General features: G+C 37.3%; 1 protein-coding gene across 1 annotated transcript in view; it reads left to right on the top strand.

Moving 5' to 3' along the window:
• The first annotated feature begins 6,324 nt into the window (after nucleotides 1-6,324).
• rasef (RAS and EF-hand domain containing) overlaps nucleotides 6,325-21,689 on the top strand; it is a 57,889-nt gene continuing 42,524 nt past the window's right edge. Inside the window, exons 1-5 of the mRNA XM_067412475.1 lie at nucleotides 6,325-6,647; nucleotides 8,774-8,920; nucleotides 14,536-14,626; nucleotides 18,953-19,048; nucleotides 19,348-19,425. Coding sequence (XP_067268576.1) covers nucleotides 6,325-6,647; nucleotides 8,774-8,920; nucleotides 14,536-14,626; nucleotides 18,953-19,048; nucleotides 19,348-19,425 — 735 coding nt within the window. The remainder of the gene's footprint in view (nucleotides 6,648-8,773; nucleotides 8,921-14,535; nucleotides 14,627-18,952; nucleotides 19,049-19,347; nucleotides 19,426-21,689) is intronic.

Genomic DNA, 21,689 nt, shown 5'->3' with positions numbered 1-21,689 from the left:
CAGCATTGTCTCTCTCACTTTCAATCTTTCTCTCACTCTCTGTTTTCCCTCCCCATCTGTGGCTTCTATCCTAGATGTATCATACATGTCTCTCCACCAGGTCCTCCCCCTTTTTCCTGTCTCTCTGATTCACTCTCTTCTACTGGGTTTGGAGATACTTCCCCTGTACTTTACTTTTATTCACTCCAGCTTTGCTGCCACACTATGTTTAACATGAGTATGATCATATTCCTTATATAAACCTATTGATGTGTAAATCAAATCATTATAAATATTTTGTGCCAACTCGAGTTAAATTATCAAATAGATCATTCCAAAACTGTTGGAATTTGTACATTATTGTCTTCAGTTTAGTGTGTGTTATGGTATGTATTATATATTATGTTATATGAGTCCAATGTTGTGCACTGGCCGTGTCATGGTTGTCCAAGACAAATTTCCTAGAAATGGGACAATAAATTTGTTCTATTCTATTCTATTCTATTCTATTCTATTCTATTCTATTCTATTCTATTCTATTCTATTCTATTCTATTCCAATAAAAAAATTAAATTAAAATAAAGAACACCAAATAAAGTGCATTACACTAACATTCAAAAGTAAAATAAAAGAAAGATAAAATAAGTCTCACCAAGGCTGCATTTACTTGATCAAATATACAGTGAAATACTGTGAAAATTATTAAAATTTAATTTTAATATATTTTAAAATATAATCTATTCCTCTGATGCAAGGCTGAATTTTCAGCATTATTATCCAGTCTTCAGTGTCAAGAAAAATGGTACTGAACGCAAACTTTTAAATGGTAGTATATATATATATATATATATATATATATATATATATAATTTTTTTCCCGTTATCATCAGTATATTAATTGAAATCTTTTATTTTGTGACATTATTTAATGACAATTTACCACAATATGTGTTTGCAGATAAAATGTGCATAAATTAAGTAGTTTTATTAGAATTGTTAATCTTAATTTATCAATATACGCATTAAAATGTGCAAAGGTGGATATAACCAGACATGTTTCACATGACCAATGGCACAAACTCTAATTTATAATCCTCAGCAACTCTGACTTCAATATGCATTTCTGCAGGGATGATGCATGAAATAAGATTTGTAAAATAATTTAACCAGAGACCCACATACATGTGCAATTTAATTCTCATATGTGGCCAAGTTTGGCTGGCAGTAAAATTGGAAGTGGTTGTCTGTCTTAAATATTTTGTCTCCATCTAGTGTTTCAGGCATTACACTGCACAGTACATCACTAGGGTTTTACCTTGCAAGAGCTGGTTGGTGTAGTTCTGTGAAAACAGTGAAGACGGTGCATGTTTTTGTTGATAACAGAGATGAATTTAAGAATCTCCTCGAGCACTTCTTCATTTACACTGCTGCACATGATGATTCTGTCATCTTCAAATCCTTATGCTGAGACAAAAACTAAACAAATGGGAGTTACATAATCAGATTCCTTTTTTAATTAACTAGCAAAGTAATGCATTTGTTTTTAATTTAAAAAACTAAAAAAATCTGAGTTACTTTTTCAAATAAGTAATGCAAGTTACTCTGCTTTCCCATGTATTGACTGACAGCTCTCCTGTGCTCATGTTGAGAGAAATCACGAGGAAGTGCAGAGGCGCTGTGTGCGCTGTGGGAACATGATGGTCATTGTAGTTCTATAATGTGAGCATGTATTTACTCATCTCACTTGCATCAAAAACACATTCAGTATTCCTCAAAATGATTAAAAACCATGAAATGCAAACATAGAATATTACGCAAACCTACAATAATTAAATATATTGATGCGCTTGTAAGAAAAATATCCATATTTAACACATTATAAAGTAAAATATCTAGCTTCCCCCAGGCCTCCATCCTTATTCAACTTAGGGAAAAAGTGTAACTAATGCGACATATGACGTCAGATGTAGCATAAGTGCTTTGAACCGAGAGGAGTTACACACTTTCTTCGTAAGTTGAATACGGAAGGCAGTCTGGAGAAAGGATGATATTTTACCTTAAATATAGATATTTTTCGTACACAAACAATTCGCTTCAGAAGGCCTTTATTACCCCCAGAGCCATGTGGAGCACTTTTACAATGGATGAATGCTTTTTGTTTGGGCTTCAAATTTTGGGCTGCCATTCATTGACTTTATAAAGCTTAGTGAGGACATTTTTAATATATCTAAAATTGTATTCGTCTGAAAGAAGAATGGCATATATGGAAGCCCGTTTCCACCACTAAATAAAGAAAAATAAAAAGAGTAATTGTGACTTTTTTGCACAGAATTTTGACTTTTTTTCTCACAATTGTGAGTTATAAAGTCAGAATTCTGAGATAAAAAGTCACAACTTTTTTTTATTTAGTGGCTGAAACAGGCTTCCATACATACAAAAATATATATGTTTTTACCTTAAATTAAGTACCATCAACTTGCATGTTTAAGTCAATTCAACTTAAATTTCATTTAACTGACTTTGAAAAATCAGTTGATTCTTGTATAAGTTATATAAAAAAGTATTTTTACAATAAAATAAATGCTTAACTTACTCTCACCCAAAGGATTATTAGGAACACCTGTTCAATTTCTCATTAGCTATGCGTTCAGTCAATGTACAGGTAAAGAAAGGTGATTCAAGCAATTTTGAGCGTGGCATGGTTGTTGGTGCCAGACGGGCCGGTCTGAGTATTTCACAATCTGGGATTTTCACGCACAACCATTTCTAGGGTTTACAAAGAATGGTGTGAAAAGGGAAAAACATCCAGTATGCAGCAGTCCTGCGGGCGAAAATGCCTTGTTGATGCTAGAGGTTAGAGGAGAATGGGCCGACTGATTCAAGCTGATAGAAGAGCAACTTTGACTGAAATAACCACTCGTTACAACCGAGGTATGCAGCAAAGCATTTGTGAAGCCACAACACGCACAACCTTGAGGCGGATGGGCTACAACAGCAGAAGACCCCACCGGGTACCACTTATCTCCACTACAAATAGGAAAAAGAGGCGACAATTTACACAAGCTCACCAAAATTGGACCGTTGAAGACTGAAAAAATGTTGCCTGGTCTGATGAGTCTCGATTTCTGTTGAGACATTCAGATGGTAGAGTCAGAATTTGGCATAAACAGAATGAGAACATGGATCCATCATGCCTTATTACCACTGTGCAGGCTGCTGGTGGTGGTGTAATGCTGTGGGGGATGTTTTCTTGGCACACTTTAGGCCCATTAGTGCCAAATGGGCATCTTTTTAATGCCACGGCCTACCTGAGCATTGTTTCTGACCATGTCCATCCCTTTATGACCACCATGTACCCATCCTCTGATGGCTACTTCCAGCAGGATAATGCACCATGTCACAAAGCTCGAATCATTTGAAATTGGTTTCTTGAACATTACAATGAGTTCACTGTACTTAAATGGCCCCCACAGTCACCAGATCTCAACCTAATGGAGCAGTGGTTCCCAAACCTGTCCTGGAGGACCACCAGCCCTGCACATTTTGTATGTCTCCCTATATCTGACACACCCATTTCAGGTCTTGCAGAATCAGGTGTGTTAGATGAGGGATACATACAAAATGTGCAGGGCTGGTGGTCCTCCCGGACAGGTTTGGAAACCACTGCAATAGAGCATCTTTGGGATGTGGTGGAACGGGAGCTTCGTGCCCTGGATGTGCATCCCACAAATCTCCATCAACTGCAAGATGCTATCCTATCAATATGGGCCAACATTTCTAAAGAATGCTTTCAGCACCTTGTTGAATCAATGCCACGTAGAATTAAGGCAGTTCTGACGACGAAAGGGGGTCAAACACAGCATTAGTATGGTGTTCCTAATAATCCTTTAGGTGAGTGTATTTTGATGAGTTTAAAGGTGCACAACGCAACTTTAGTCCACTGGAGGGCGCCTATTCAAGAAAAAGGCGTAGTTTGATGACGCCAAGTTTGAGCGCAGCATCTTGGGACATGTGGTCTTCACCTCACAGCCGGTGGAAAATAGGACTCGGGCAGAAATCATGTTCATGGATGCGGTTATTAACGTTACTGTAGTGTAAAGCAGAGCAGGACCGAGTGTTGTGGAGCTGAGCACGGCCGCTGGAGCGATTGTTAGACAAATACCGCCTTGCGAACACCGGGACTTTTATTATGATTAAAATATTAAATATTAAAACTACTTTTAAAACATTATTTCTACATGTAAAAAATATTGGTAACAGGGTTGCATATAGTCTGAAAGTTCATATAAAGTTACCTGTTGATGTTAACCTCATTTTACTGATAGGGGAGACTGTGGAAGGTTGTAAAATTCAGTTGTAACACTGTAAGTTTGACAGGTCAGAAAAGAGCTGTGGTAACGTCATTATCATACAGTCCCATCTTCTTTTTGAGCTCACAGGAGATAGCATGTTACTATGAGCAAACTTGTAGATTTTATGAACAAAAAAGGTTATTTTCAGGTAAGAAAGTAACATGGTTCAAGATAATGTGTTTTGCCTAGCAATCATTGACTAATAGGTATAATTATTTAATTTACATAACCTGAAGTAGTTATTTTGCTAGTTTAATTTGATGCTTTGTATTTACGCTAACTTCAAACCCACAAGCTATAACAGTTAGCTAAGTTATGGCTTTTAGAGGTGGGGATAGTTGTACTAGTTTATTAAAAATATTACAACCAGCCCCTCTGATGATTCCAAAGAGTCCAGTTATCAATCACATCCTTTGTTGTGGCAGGGTCATGTTTTTTGTGTGTGTGTGTGTGTGTTTGTGTATCAATGGATTTATTCAGTAAATGTGTTTTCCATCATAGTTTATGCTCATGTCTTCTTACCAGATAAAAATGATCTGCCTCAAATTAATTTACTTGTTACACATCATTAGAATGTATGCGTATCTTGATGTTTCCATCCTGTGTTTTTTATGCAATGTATCAAAATTCACCTAAAATAGGTGGCTCATGGAAACAACACCCTTATGTGAAAAAAATGAACACGTTCACAAACACGCAGCAATAGTTTTGCACTACATTTAAAGTAGTAAAAAATTCAATATACGTCAGTTTAAATGGTTCACATTGTTCAAAACGGTTTTTATTTGTTCTTCAATGATGCAAAAATTGGAGGGTGTGGGTGCTATGTCAGCAAATGACCTCTCGATGTTACATCGATCCTAAGCTAGAGCTACAACTCACCGCAGGGTCCAGTTTTTCAAAAGTAATCCACTAGGATTTTGGATAACGGATTGGATCAAATCTTGAAAATGTGTTTTTCAAAAGAAAAAACGGATTACATGATCGGATTAGATCACGTTATCCAATCTTGGTTTTGATCCGGATCACTTGATACTTGATACTTGATTATAAATATCCTCAATGCAGAGTGTTTGTGTTGTAGGTCTCAGATGAGCAGTCTGCTGGAAGAGGAGTTTTTCTTGTTTTGTTTTTTTAATGTGTGTGTTTTCATTTCAAATAAAAATAAACTTATATTGACCTCACACTGGCTATTCTACTTGTTCCTCTTTTCATATAGTTTTACATTGTGATTTCCTATCATTTTTGAGCACTGGTTATCCAGATTTAGTGATCCTGATCAGATTGATCCAATCCGATGTTGCTTTAAAAAACTGGCTCCAAAAAGTAACCTGGATTACGTGATCATGGATCGCACAAAAAGGATTAATGAATCCGGATACATTTTATCCGGATTAAACCTTTTGAAAAACCGGGCCAGGAGTGGGGTAGGTTATTACAATCGAACTCTATGTATTTGACAAACTCACATAATCTGTTTGTGTAGTATATGTAGTAGCAGACAAATACCATGTAGGCCTATCAAAATGTGAGACACCTAGCATAAACAACCACTGAGTTACTGATGCTCAAATTAAGTGTTACAACCATCCCCGGTCTCCACTGCTTTACTGAAAAAAATAAAGATTATGCTTTTTACCCTTTTCGTGGAAAGTGTCCAAAGGGACATGTAGGTCTAGTAACAGGGGCAATTATGATTTGGGCATCCAGGAATAAAATGCTAAACGCGAGTTGCTTGTACTGTAAACATTATTTTATTATCTGGTATTTGTTAAGTAGGTCTATAAATACTACCCCGTGACGCGCCGCGGAACTAACTAACTAACTCAAAGTTGCGCGAGTTTGTTTATTCAGAGCCGTTTGTGTTAGGGGCGTTTACTTCACTCACTGAACTCATGAAGTTGTCAATGTACATAAACGATAGCACAAGGTCTACTCACTTTAAAAAGTCACTCTTATAACGTTTGCTAAATGACATATCTCCAGAGCAGCCATGGGGTCTGACGCGCAAAAGGAGAGACTCCTCGAGCTCTTCCACGCGTATGATGTGGATCATTCAGGACGCATCGAGAAATGGGAGTTTGTGAAAATATGTTCCGATCTGAAGGTCCGGTCCACCGAGGTAGATGCGATTTTCTCCAGACTTGACACCGACAAAGACGGCGCGATCAATCTGGAGGAGTTTATGGACGGCTTTCAGGAGTCACACTTGTTGAAAGACGAGGAGATGAGCAGCGAAAACGCCGGGGAAAGTTTCTCTGCCGCCCTGGAGGATTTTAAATCCCGGCTGGGGGAGCAGCTCAAATTCATCCCCAGGTAAAACACCTGGCTAACTGTGCCATAATGCTGTCAAATTACCTCAATCAACAAAATGAAACAGTAGCCTAATATTAAAAAAATAAAATAACAATATGGTTAAATTACTTTTGATCATTATCCCAACTGGGACACACAAGTTTAAGAAAAAGTTTAAAGAACACAATTAGGGGTTTAAAACCCATTTATTTCCCTCTATGATAGTCGTGAACTGTTGAAGGTGTTCCCTCCCAAAAACAGAAATGAATGTTAATGAGGTTTAATGTAGAATGACTGATTGAGCCATTTCAGTGGGACTCCTATTGGATTTTTGTAATTGGAAACAATCTTAAAATATGCTACTGGAAATTTTCTTAAGGGAAGTCCTCCTTACACACAAAAACATTGAAAACCCCACACATTATGCCAAGGAAAAGGCAAGTTTTATATAGCGCATGGCATACATCATAAAAAAAGTTTTATAAGAAATATAAAACAGCCTTATACAATAAAAGTAAGAACTTAAAAAAATATAATAGTTAAAAATAAATACGATTCTTAAAATGAATATGATGGATATTAAAGGACATTAAAGAATTAAAAATTAAAGAACAAATGCAGTGCCCGCACAGAATCAGTGTGATGTGTTTAACAGATGAGTTTTAATCTGGAGTAAAATTAATCTTCAGACGGGACACATTTGACATCCTCTGGAAGCTGGTTCCAGCTGCGCGTGGCATGATAGCTAAACGCCATCTCACCACGGTAAATTTACCAGAGGTGTTATTATCCTGGCTTGATCCTTCCGATCTGAGAGCCCTATTTAGTTTGACATAAGGGTTGCAAAATGGGTTTTCCGCAAGCGATGACATAACCTTTCAGCAAAATAACCTTGTCTTTGAGTAATGAACATTCTAATTGTCCAAAGTACATTTTTTTTTATATATAGAGAACATTTTGTGTTATGGAAGTGATTTTAAAGGTTCTGCATGGAACCATATATGCCATATATATATTTTAAAGTGTTTGATCAGCACTGAAGCTATGCTGTTTTTGCTATTTTTGGTGGTCTGTAACTAAACAAATTGAACATATTAAAATGAATATGAGGAATATTAAAGAACAATGCAGTGCCAGCACAGAATCAGCGTGATGTGTTTAACAGATGTGTTTTAATCTGGACTAAAATTACAATGTGGCCACAATTTGCCGCATTGTAGGCTGAAATGTTAATATTAAAAAGTATCCCATATCAAATTAAAAGAGACAACTACAATAACTATACATATATATATATATATATATATATATATATATATATATATATATATATATATATATATATATATATATATATATATATATATATATATATGACCTAGTTTTGGTTATCAGCCTGTGCAAATATCCAAACAGGTACACTGCTACCTATTTGCCATAATGTACATATATCATATACTGTATATTGTTGAAATATGTGAAAATATTCCCTTAAATGCAGCTGATAAAATGTTGAAAACCTCCTTGTTTTATTCTAACTTTTTGGGGGGTATTTTATTTGTTTCATATTTGTGTTGAAACCTGATGTTCTAAATCATGAATATTTTCCAAGTTTATCAATTGTACAACTTAAATTGTTCAAGTCATGAGACTTTTAGCATTTGTTGATGTCGGCCTTGATTAAAATAGAGTTTGATGTTTCTCATGACAGGACGGTGGAGTTGATTCTAGCCCGAGGAATCATACCGTCATGCCACGCCAACCTCAACAGAACATTGATTAGTTGTGGACTATCAATACCTCTCTTATATCACTCATTATCTATAGCATCTGACGCCACCACAAGTGTTATACTTCATAAAAGAGAACAGCAAAGTCATGAGGCTTGAAAACATGCTGTTATTAATAACCTGGCACCAATTTATTAGACTCCATTGGACTGAATATTGCCTGAAAAACACATGATTGTCCTTAAGTTGAACTCTGTTTAGCATCACTAACCCAACGAGATGCATAGATGTTTTCCATAAATGTGTATGCAGAGATCTTTCATTATGTCACAATAGTTTTTTACATACATTCTGTGAATAATTATTTCAGATTAATCTTCCTTTGGTTTTAATGGCTTGGTGTTTTTATGTCTGTAGGATTGACCAGGTATCAACTCTGTACCAGAACATCAGTTTGACGGAGCCCAGAATGGTTCCCCAGTATGAAAGAGTTCTCCTCAGTTTTATCAAAGAGATCCGAACACTGAACAACGAAATGGAACATCTGGCTCTTGCTGTAAAGAGGTACACACACTCGTACACACACATAGGCTACATACTCTTGTGGTCAGTTTCCTTCAGCTTATTTTGCATAGAAACTGGGCAGAGTTCTTCAGACATTCTTTGTAGCATCTTCATGTCAAGAACCATTTCCAAGAACCATGTCAAGAACCATTTTCCAAGAGGGGCGGGATAAACGGTTGTCTTTCAAACTCCCTCTGCACACAATTGGATAGCGCTAAAACCAACCAGAGCAATGAGAAGCAGAGCTAGTTGATAGATTAAACTTTCGCCGTATCCGGTCAGCAAAACTCCGAACACATCTTCCCTTTTTAAGAATGACTTCAGTGGCGTTCTTTGTTCTTTTCTCAGAGAAAAGCTTAACTCCAAGTCTTCCAGAGTCTCGGTTAAAGCTGATTTCGAAAGACAGCCGTTCACCAGCCCGCCCCGCACCACTGTATATATTTTCATATCCCGTCCGCACCCGCGACCATTAAATAAACATACTAGGCATTGTAATGTAAACGTTAACAGCCTTTATTTAAGCCTGAAAGTGCTTGGAAACATTGCCCTGTAAACAAATATGAACCAAAAAATCTGGTCATACAGGTCCTCAAAAGATTTGAATATTGTGATAAAGTTCATTATTTTCCGTAATGTAATGATAAAAAAATGAAATTTCATATATTTTAGATTCATTGCACACCAACTGAAATATTTTGAGGTCTTTTATTGTTTTAATACTGATGATTTTGGCATACAGCTCATGAAAACCCAAATTCAATCTAAAAAAATTTGCATATTTCATCCAACCAATAAAATAAAAGTGTTTTTAATACAAAAAAGTCAACCTTCAAATAATTATGTTCAGTTATGCACTCAATACTTGGTCGGGAAACCTTTTGCAGAAATGACTGCTTCAATGCGGCGTGGCATGGAGGTGATCAGCCTGTGGCACTGCTGAGGTGTTATGGAGGCCCAGGATGCTTCGATAGCATCCAGAGTGTTGGGTCTTGCGTCTCTCAACTTTCTCTTCACAATATCCCACAGATTCTCTATGGGGTTCAGGTCAGGAGAGTTGGCAGGCCAATTGAGCACAGTAATACCATGGTCAGTAATCCATTTACCAGTGGTTTTGGCACTGTGAGCAGGTGCCAGGTCGTGCTGAAAAACCAAATCTTCATCTCCTTAAAGCTTTTCAGCAGATGGAATCATGAAGTGCCCCAAAATCTCCTGATAGCTAGCTGCATTGACCCTGCCCTTCATAAAACACAGTGGACCAACACCAGCAGCTGACATGGCACCCCAGACCATCACTGACTGTGGGTACTTGACACTGGACTTCAGGCATTTTGGCATTTCCTTTTCCCCAGTCTTCCTCCAGACTCTGGCACCTTGATTTCCGAATGACATGCAAAATTTGCTTTCATCTGAAAAAAGTACTTTGGACCACTGAGCAACAGTCCAGTGCTGCTTCTCTGTAGCCCAATAGTGTCTTGACCTGGGGAATGCGGCACCTGTAGCCCATTTCCTGCACACGCCTGTGCACGGTGGCTCTGGATGTTTCTACTCCAGACTCAGTCCACCGCTTCCGCAGGTCCCCCAAGGTCTGGAATCGGTCCTTCTCCACAATCTTCCTCAGGGTCCGGTCACCTCTTCTCGTTGTGCAGCGTTTTTTGCCACACTTTTTCCTTCCCACAGACTTCCCACTGAGGTGCCTTGATACAGCACTCTGGAAACAGCCTATTCGTTCAGAAATTTCTTTCTGTGTCTTCCCCTCTCGCTTGAGGGTGTCAATGATGGCCTTCTGGACAGCAGTCGGGTCGGCAGTCTTACCCATGATTGCGGTTTTGAGTAATGAACCAGACTGGGAGTTTTTAAAAGCCTCAGGAATCTTTTGCAGGCGTTTAGAGTTTATTAGTTGATTCAGATGATTAGGTTAATAGCTCGTTTATAGAACCTTTTCATGATATGCTAATTTTTTGAGATTTTGGGTTTTCATGAGCTGTATGCCAAAATCATCAGTATTAAAACAATAAAAGACCTGAAATATTTCAGTTGGTGTGCAATGAATCTAAAATATATAAATCTACATTTTTATCATTACATTATGGAAAATAATGAACTTTATTACAATATGCTATTTTTTTTAGAAGGACCTGTACTAATAACAAGATAATGATAAACATTTTCAACATTTACAAAGCACGAACCTTGTCTCTTTCGTCAACTTCTTCACTAACATTCTCCCACTCATTTTTCGGCTGGCAGCTGGAGCTGCTTGGCTAGTGGCTTTCGTGACGTGTCACGTTACGCCAAAGGTTTGGGGACATCACGCATGTTAAGTTGCTACGGCCTTAGTATTGTAACCTTATCAAAGAACCTAATAAAATATGAAAATAGATATTCCCAAATATTTAATTTATACTATAGGGAATTGGCAACATGCACAGATTTTTAATTTTATTTTGTTTTTAATGACCTGCCCCAACCCGCTCCGCAAATAAAGTGACAATTTCTTTACCCGCCCCAACCTGACCCACGGGTTATGAGACGAACCGCGCATCACAACAACTAATGACGTTAGTGTGTTTTTTACATTCAAAAACACCATAACCAATAAGTAATAGGCTATTTTCTACACTGGTTTTGAGGCTCTCTCCTGAACGCTCAGTTTTGATAGGCGTGCCACACTGGAGACTTAAACGACAAAGACTAAGATTGGATAAGATTTGCATATTTAAAAAGCTTAGGCTCCCCTGTCAGTTCACATGAAGGAGAGGAGAAATTAAGGGAGAAGCGGCAACTGGAATGATTCTCTTGATCACAGGGCTCATAAACGTCTTTATCAAACAATCACAAGGATTTATTTCTCATCAAACCCGCGATTGATTGGACTATTATTTTTATATTACACATAGCCCGCAAGATCGGTTGATATAGGCGCGAACCGCGCGCACACACACACATACGTGTGCACGCGCCACTTTTCAAATGCCAATTCACGAGTTCACACTTACATCAAATTAAATAGAGTAAAGATTATGTGTATTTGGCGTGCTTTCCAGGGGAGGGCTCCGGGCTCGGATTTTTGCCCGAACCCAGAGTATATTTAATTATCTGAACGTGCTCCTCCCGAAATTAGTTAATAAAACTTCACGTTGAGAGTGACAACAGCACATATCAAGAACGGAATATAATGAGATTCATCGGCCTGCACGGCTTTGCGAGCCCTGGCTCAAACGTGTCTGAGTCCAGTGTGCTAAAGGTATGTTAAGGTGCGTTCACACTTGTCATGTTTGGTTCGATTAAAACGAACCCTGGTGCGATTGCTCGTTTGTCACAAGATGCGACACTTGATCAGCTGATTTAACGACGCGGAAAGATCGGTGTATCCAAAATGAATAAACGTACGTTAGAGGGCAAACGTAGAGCAATGAGGAAGTACCTCATCAATATTTGGTCCGACAAGCATGTTTCGAAAATGCTAGAAAAAACGCACAAAAAGCATGCCTGGTTCTTCTCATCAAATGACCCGTGTTGCCCATTATTATCCGGTACAGACAACGGAACTGCCGTCTCTTTTCTATAAGAGACGACCGTCTCTTTTCTGCATAAAACGGAGGAAATCCTAGTGCTGTTTTGAATATTTTTAACATTTCATGAGTTCTCAGCGGGTAAAAATAATGCCATATGTACACGCATAAAATGATGGCGTTTTATCCAGCACACAGCAGTGTTTTGAATGTTCGGTAAGCAAGCTCCTACGTCATATAAGCCGACCAATCAGGTTGTGACCGTCTCCCTGTGCCTTTGGTTTGGTAACTTTAGGTCCGCTGTTAAAAATGGCACTGTGAGCGTTAAGCGGACCAGGACTATATGTTTTGTTTTAGTTTTTTGGTCCGGACCAAACGAACCAAACTACAAGTGTGAATGCCCCCTTAGACACGTACACATAAGCAAAACGATATATAACAATGCAATACTATTAGATATAAAAACACGTTTTACTCACACATAAGTGTGTTTTACCATTCCTGTCGTGGTAAAGCATCGACTGGAGATTTGTTTACAAACGATCCCGCAGTGAACTGAAGTGAACATGTCTTCCCCATGAGCTAGAACTTCATTAAAAATAAAGTTCAACCACTCATTCCTAATATTAGGATCCGAAGGAAGCGTATGCAGCGACTGTGTTCTTCCACAAACAGGAACAGTGCAATATCTTACTATCTTCCTCGCCATGTTTATTGTTGTTGGCCAGCTAGCACGAGACGATCACCTCCATGAGTCAATGGGCGAGCTTCTGGATTAGACATGCTGAGGGCGGTGTTTTGTATGAAGCACACGATCATTTGCTGAGCCTGGTGTCTGTAAAAGCTTTTCTTTGACTAACAAGGAAGTTTTCAGCTCTGAATCTTACAGGATATTTTTATATTACCATGACCTTTTATATATCAAAAGCTCAAGGAAGAGCTGATATCTCAATTCATCACCCGTTTAAAGGAGACACACACAAAACAACAAAATGTTTCTCAAACCCCAAAATGTTCAAAATGGTATATTAAATGATCTGTTAGGACTTTTATATTGAGACTTATATTACATCTTGTAAAAAGTGGCATAATAGGTGCCCTTTAAACCAGACACTAATTTGCGCAGCTCTTGGTAGATTGTGTTGGTCATTATGGAAATGATCCGCTATATGTCTGTGTTCTTTAATTTGTGCGTCGATCACACGCAGAACTTTCCAACAACGCTTTCATGGGATTACGATCTCACAATAATTTGCCCTGTCTAGTAAATCTTCATGCGATGCTACTTTTAGGGTGTGTCCGATAGATTTTGTCCTGGTTTGCTTAGCATTCACACTGATCTGAAGACGACGTTGTTTCCAACACCTGTACCGAACTGTAAAGGGCAACAAAGCTCCTAGGTCTAAAAAAAGCAGGTGTGCTTGAGCATTCTGTAATATGTATGCTCACATCTTGTGACATCACGTCCAACATGGTCTGTGTTGCGTTCATCTTTTAGTTGGACCGCACCAAAGTTTGTTTGGTCCTCTTGTTTAGTGCGCACAATGTTCAGGCAGCATTCACACTTATTCAAAGGAACTGCACTAATAGAACAATTGCACTAGAGTTCATTTTAATCAAACCAGACCTGGTAAGTGTGAACACACTCTTATTCTTTATAACATTCTTTTATAATGGTTGCTCATTAAGTCGAGCAGGCAGGTTGTAATACACACAGACCTTGTACACAGTGCAGAGCTCTGTCTATCATGTGTAAATTGTCCGAAATTGTCATAAAAGGTTTGAGAACTTTTTGTTTTAAAAAAGAAGAAAATTCGGTAACACTTTATTTTAAAATGTCCTTGTTGCACATTGCATGTAGTTACAATTCTGTCATCATTTGCTCACCTGTCTTTCTTCTCTGATATTTTTTTCTTCTTCTTACAATGGAGGTGAGTGGTAGCCAAAACTTTTTGTCAGTATTTTTGTTGTTGTTGCAGTTATTCAAAATATATTTTTTTGTGTTCCACAAAAGAAACAACATTCGGATGAACTATTCCACTAAGAGTATTGAATATTATTGCATATGTGATGGCTAATGTGTGTTATGGGATGTTTGTTCAGAGCTCAGGATCAGTCGGCTATACAGTTGAGTGAAATGGAGGAAGAGATGGATCACCGCATCCACACTGCAGAGAGAAACACACGTCTACAGGTGAGGAGACTTGGCTGATCTAACCTCAGGAGTAATATATACTCTTAAAGGAAACGGTTCTATGGAGATCCTTAAAGGGTTTTGGCAGGCGCGTCAAATATAGAATGATTTCCATTATTTTATACATTTAGTTTTATTTAATTTTGTTTTTAATTTGTTATTTAATCAGTTTAGTATCATTTTTTGCATAATTGTTTTTAATTTCAGGAGCAAATGTGGTGATTTGTACAGTGCCACTGCTTTTTCTCTTTTTACATTTTTAATCCCACCCGTACAATGATACATTCAAACAAAGAAAAAAAACTGGATTGAGGAATCATGTCCAGACAATATTGGAATTTATTAACAAAATAAACATAAACACAAAACAAAACCCACAAGGATGAAAAGCATATAATCAAAAATAACAAAAAACAACTCGAACCAAACTGTGCCAAACCAAACTTACAAATCAAACACTAATCAGATAACAAGGGGGAGGGATCAGACAAAGATATGAGCACATAGCCAAAATAACAAAACACCACAGGACAGGACAAGCATGTGACAAGCAATATCAGAACATACTGAACATATTTATTGTAATATAAGTACATTTTCCAACTCCCCTAGAGTTAAACAGTTGAGTTTTACAGTTTTCAAATCCATACAGCCGATCTCTCTATCTGGCCGTGGCACTTTTAGCATAGCTTAGCATAAATCATTGAATTTGATTAGACTATTAGCTCAAAAAAAAAAAATTACCAAAATAATTTTTCCTATTTAAAACTTGACTTTTCTGTAGTTACGTCGTTTACCAAGACCGACGGAAAAGGAAAATTTGCAATATGGCTAGGAACTAAACCCTCATTCCTGCGTAATAATCAAGGGACTTTGCTGCCATAACATGGGTAGGGCCCTATAAAATCCATTTTATTTTTTCCCAAATTCCGTTTTTTCCATTTTAATTTTTGCAAATTCCTTTTTTTCCGTTTTAATTTGTGCAGATTTCTTTTTTCCGTTAAAATGTTTGGCAATTCAGTTTTTTTTTTACCCTTTACTGTTATTTTGGTGAAAAAATAGTGTGCTTTTAATGTTAATATAATAGAACATAAAACAAAAAATAGGAATGACCTTGGGGGGGGGGGGGGGGGGGTAAAATGCTGTTTCATGCATACTGAGCTTTTTACGCTGTTAAAGACTTGGATTCCCATCCTAAACATAGACAAAGTTTCAAAAACTAATGTTGGATGTTTGATGGAGTATTTCTGTGTTAAAAATACTCCTTCCGGTTTCTCACAAGTTTCGGAGAGTTTTTTTCGAGTATGGGTCTACTTGACGTTAATAGAACGGAAGGTCCTTGTATGGGCCGTACGGGCTCTTCTCCCGGTAGGGTGCGCGCGCGCGTGACTAGAGCGAGAGAGGACATGCACGCCGTAAACAGTCTCTCAGGTGCAGATCCAGTTGTCCGTGAACACTTATGTGGCACGCCGCGCTCCACTTTATTCCTACACACACACACACACACACACACACACACACACACACACACACACACACACACACACACATGTTGGTCTATGTGGTTTACAGGGACTCTCCATAGGCGTAATGGTTTTTATACTGTACAAACCGTATTTTCTATCCCCTTACACTGCCCCTGCCCCTAAACCTACCCATCACAGGAAACATTCAGCATTTTTACTTTCTCAAAAAAACATCATTTAGTATGTTTTTAAGGCCATTTGAATTATGAGGACATTTGATATGTCCTCATAAACCACATTTATAGTGTAATACCAGTGTAATACCCATGTAGTTATACAAATTTGTGTCCTCATAAACCACATAAACAGGCTCACACACACACACACACACACACACACACACACACACACACACACACACACACACAACGTCCCTGTCCTTAGTTAAAATAGCAATTTTCTCACAATTTACAAATAGTTGGAAACTTCTGGGATATTGTAGGTACTCAACTGAACAAAATATATAACACCGGCCTAGTGGTTTTTGGATATTTTACTGCAAAAATACAACATAGTGCACCTTTAATAGCCATATCAGCCTAGAAAATCGCAACTTTTCATTTTCTGTCCGTCTTAGTACACAATGTAATTACAGAAGAGTCAAGTTTTAAAAATAGGAAAAATATCGGCTATATTTGTTTTTGAAAACTGTAAAACTCAACTGTTTTACTCTAGGGGAGTTTGGAAAATTAATACCCTACTACCCTGCCTTTAAATGGACTGCAAGACTCAGCATTTTGTTGGTGGACCCCCTCTGTCACCTCACGTACCCCTTGGGAACCACTGTCCAAATCAATTTTACTTGCATATTTTACTGGAAATACATATATTTCTTAATCAGTATTTTTGTTTTGTTTTGCTTTCTAGTAAAAATATTTAAACAAATACATTTTCTCAAAACAAGCTTATACAATTTCAAGCTTTTCAAGTAAGTGTATCTTGTTTTTAAATATTTTTTTCTAATGTATTATTAAAGGGTTACTTCAGCGATTAGCATATGGCTTTGTATCAGTAGAAACCCTGGAGTATATTCAAATAAATGTGCTTTCCCCCCTCATATCCCCCTGAGACAAGAGATTTATGCATTTTATTTCTGGAAAAATTCCTCCTATGATGCAAATTGACGATATTTGCATCATAGGAGGAATGTTTGGCCAGAGGCTAAAGACTACAGCCAGCAGAGGGAGCCATTTCCGCATGTTTTGAATCCGCGCATGGGGGATGGAGATTACACTCACAGCTCAGCTCGCAGCTACAGGCACTCATTTAAACGGAGCTATGGTGTGCAATGTAAGTCTTTTAACTTCTCAAATTAATTTCTATGAAAGTTAAGCTTGCAAAGGCATGAACTGAAAACGCGCCAGACTGAACTCGCGTTGTGAATGTATGCCGCGAGTGTAGTCGTGATTACCTCAGCTCTCATCATGAGAGCTCATCAGCTCATTTATCTGACTCCTGCAGTCAGTGCTCAGTGCTGTGATACTCGCGCGGTGACTCACTCATTATATTGAACAGACACGTTCAGTTTTTAATTGTAGTGTCTTCTCCAACTCAGTCACAGTAATCCAGTAGTGGTGGCTTTGGGAATGGCCTCACAGGGCAGCGAAGCATTCTGGGAATTGTAGTCTTTCATCCCCATGAGACAAAAATACATTTTCTCAGTCTAGAAGGCACCAAATTCTAAAATAATTTCACATTTCTACTACATTGATGACCCAGTTTAACTACGGATTCATCTTCCCAGTGCTAAAGTACCCCTTTAAAACTTAATTTATTTAAAATGTTTTTTTCAGCAAATTTGTAGATAACCTACAGATTTTTTTTTTTTCAAAACTCAAAACAATTCACATTATCTTACACAGTCTTCTCAAGTAAATGTTTCTTGTTTTAAGAATGTTTTGATTTTTTACTTTTTTTAAACTTGAAAACGAGAAAATGCCTGTCGCTGTATCCCCACGCAGTGAAATCTCATATCACTTTCACTTAGGGCAGAAAGCACCCAAATTACCCACACGTGACCCATCATTAACAACAGCAATCTGTAAACACTGTCCCTTATAAACCTCTGTTACAGCACTTGATGACTCAATGTTTAATATTATTGATTAATTATATTACGTGTAACATCACTGATTATTGATTACTTATTATTGTTTTTGTTTTTGTGGAAACTGCCATCCCCTTTTTTAAACAGATCTAAACCTAAATACTTATTTTTCATTGTCACTGTAGTCAAGCATGCAAATTGTAATTGATTATATATTCCTTCAGTGTTCATATTTGTATTGTTTCTATGGATACAGTGCTCTGTTTATTGTGAGTTAGGAGTTGACATGCTCAACACTAAATGAATTGGCACAGGTGTTTACTGTGATCTGGAATCAAGCTGAATCATGTGAGTGTCTTGGATCACATTCAGGGCTTAATTTATCCATGACGTCCCATTTTAGTGCAGACAGTCTTCGACAGTCCTGTGTTTGTTCTTGTTCCTTATCTAAGACCCGTGTTCCACGACTTCTCACGTTATGTAATGTAAAATGAACCGACTGTTTGTTTAACTGCACCTGTTCAAGTTCCTGTAAAAAGTGACAAGCATTTTGTACCTATGAATGCATTCTGCAGCCTTTTGTTCCCTTAATTGTCTTGATCTAGCGTCTTAGGCTAGCGCTAGCTTTTTAGGTCTTTAGTTTATTTAAATCCAACTCATTTTAACTCTGTGTAGATTTTTTGTTGTCCTTATAATGTTATAAAATTGTATTATTTTTAACCCCAGCATATGGTTTCTGTCATTTTTCCCCAGGAGTCTAAAAAAGCCGAGTCGACTCTGAGCAGCATGAAACATCAGTACGAGTCTCAGATATGTGAACTTCAGCAGAAGATACAGACTCTGCAGATGGTGACTGACTCCTACTGACTTATGCTAACAACAGGCTTAGTTTTAGCTGTATAAAAATTTGGGGTTTAATAGACAATTGATATTGAGGTATGTTATCGATTTGACTGCACTGACACAATCAGATGAGAACTGAAGGTTGAATTGAGCTGGAAAATATCTCCTTTTTGTCTTCTATTGAGCTGCTTATAGCTGAAATTGATGGGATTTGCAGCATTAACTGTTAATTTCCTGTTATTAACTGTGAAGCTGCTTTGAAGCAATCTGTAGACAAGATTTTTGTTGTTTTTTTGTTTTTTTAGATCGAAAACCAGAACAAGAGTACCAGCCTCAAAGAGGAAACCTCAGCACTGAAACGACAGAACAATGAGCTAATGCTGGTATAACTCCTATTGGAATACTAAGGGACCAACACAAATGATGTATGATATTCAGAGGCGGACAGCAGTGAAGTATTTTGCAATTTTTTTAATTCTTTGGAAAACTTTTACTTCACAACATTCCAAAGCATAATTTTGTACATTTTACTTCACTATGTTTCATATTGAATATAATTTAATACTCGATTACATTAAAATGTAGCACTTTCTTTCTTTTACTAAAGTTAAAGTAATTTAGTAGTAATTTACAAGAAAGTATTACATGTAAAAAAAAAATAATAATAATACTTTTATTTATGAAATGTACTGTTGTAAAAATGAGTATGCTTTGGAATGTAGTGAAGTAAAAGTTTTCCAAAGAAAAACACTGATAAAGTAAATATACTTATAAAATGTACTTCAAACACACTTCTCTACTGTCCAACTCTGATGATTCTGTACACTGCATGGAAAAAAAAAAAAATGCTGTTTGGATAGGTAAATGCTTAAAGGGGTACTTCAGCGCTGGGAAGATGAATGTGTATTTAAACTGGGTCATTTATGTAGTAGGGCTTGATCATGCAATTATAGTCCCGGGTTTCTACTGAGACAAAGCTTTATGATAATCACTGAATTAACCCTTTAAGAGAAATGATTGGACCATTATTGCAGTGATTTTGATGTTTTATTATATCCTTTATTTGGCAACAGTTTTTCTAACCCTAATTGATGGAGTGTGTAACTTTTAATTTCTTAAACAACCATGTAGGAAGACACAGCATGGCCATATTCCAGGATGACAATGTCAAGATTCATCAGGTTAATTGTGAAAGAATGGTTATGAGGGAGCATTAAAGATCATTTTCACCTCTGATTCTAGACCTTAAATGGTTAGTTCACCCAAAAATGAAATTTCTGTCATTAACTACTCACCCTCATGACGTTCCAGACACGTAAGACCTTCGGGACACAAATGAAGATATTTTTGTTGAAATCCGATGGCTTTCATTGACACCAATGTCATTTTCTCTCTCAAGACCCATAAAGGCACTAAAGACGTCGTTACAAAGCCCATCTCACTACAGTGGCGCTACAATCATTTTATGAAGCGACAAGAGAAACTAAATTACATAATATAGTTATGGCTGATTTCAACACACTGCTTCCTGAAGCCTCTGAGCTTAATTATTCAGCGTATAGATTCATGATTCGGATCGCGTGTCAAACCGTCAAACTGCTGAAATCACGTGACTCACGTGACCGCTAATTTGATACACTGATTCATAAAGCCTTGAAGCTTCAGGAAGCTGTGCTTTTGAAATCGGCCATCACTATATGAGGTATTATACTGTTCTGTTATTATAGAACCACTGTAGCGAGATGGACTTTGTAACGACGTCTTTAGTGCCTTTATGGGTCTTGAAAGAGGAAATGTCATTGCTGTCAGGTTTTCTGAGCCAGCGGATTTCAACAAAATTCTGAATTTGTGTTCCGAAAATGAATGAAATAAGGGAAAGTAATTAATGACAGAATTTTGTTTGTTGGGTGAACTAACCCTTTAAATTCACTGAAAGTCTTTGGGATGTGCTGGAGGAGATTTTACAGAGTGCTGGCCTCTTGCATTGTCAATACAGAGCTTGTATAAAGGTAAAATGATGCCAAAAAGAATCGCATATGCAGGATAAGATTTGTGGACGTGTACAGATTGTAAGCTTAAATTAAATTTGTATGCGCAAGAGAAGCTTTGTAAAGGTGTAAATCACATTTCAAACAAATGATAAAGTTATTTACAGTGTTTTACTGGTCAGAAGTGTAATTTACGTATTGTGAAACTGCAGTGGCCCCACTTTATATTAGGTGGCCTTAAGTACTATGTACTTACATCAAAAAATAAGTGCAATGTACTTACTGTGTTCAAATTGTATTGTAAAACACTTTTGCTGATATTGAGGTGGGATACGGGTAGAGTTAAGGACAGGTGTGGTGGTGTGGGTCAGTTTAAGGGTAGGGTTAAGGGTAAGAGAAATGCAAACTGTGTAATTACAAATGTTACTACAGAAATAATTACAGACGTGATTACATGCAGATATTTTTAAAATGTAAGTACAATGTAAAAACACATACATACAATGTATGTACACAATAAGTGCAATGTATCAAATGATTAATTACAATGTTAGTACATAGTAGTTAAGGCCACCTAATATAAAGTGGGTCCACTGCAGCTTCATGCTAATGCTAGACAAATATGATCTGTATTCTTCTGACTTTCATTTTGTCGGCGC

The sequence above is a fragment of the Pseudorasbora parva genome, chromosome 13 (genome assembly GCF_024679245.1).
Source record: "Pseudorasbora parva isolate DD20220531a chromosome 13, ASM2467924v1, whole genome shotgun sequence".
Lineage (NCBI taxonomy): Eukaryota > Metazoa > Chordata > Actinopteri > Cypriniformes > Gobionidae > Pseudorasbora > Pseudorasbora parva.
The sequence above is the reverse complement of the archived record's forward strand: the minus strand, read 5'-3'. Positions and strand labels throughout refer to the sequence as shown.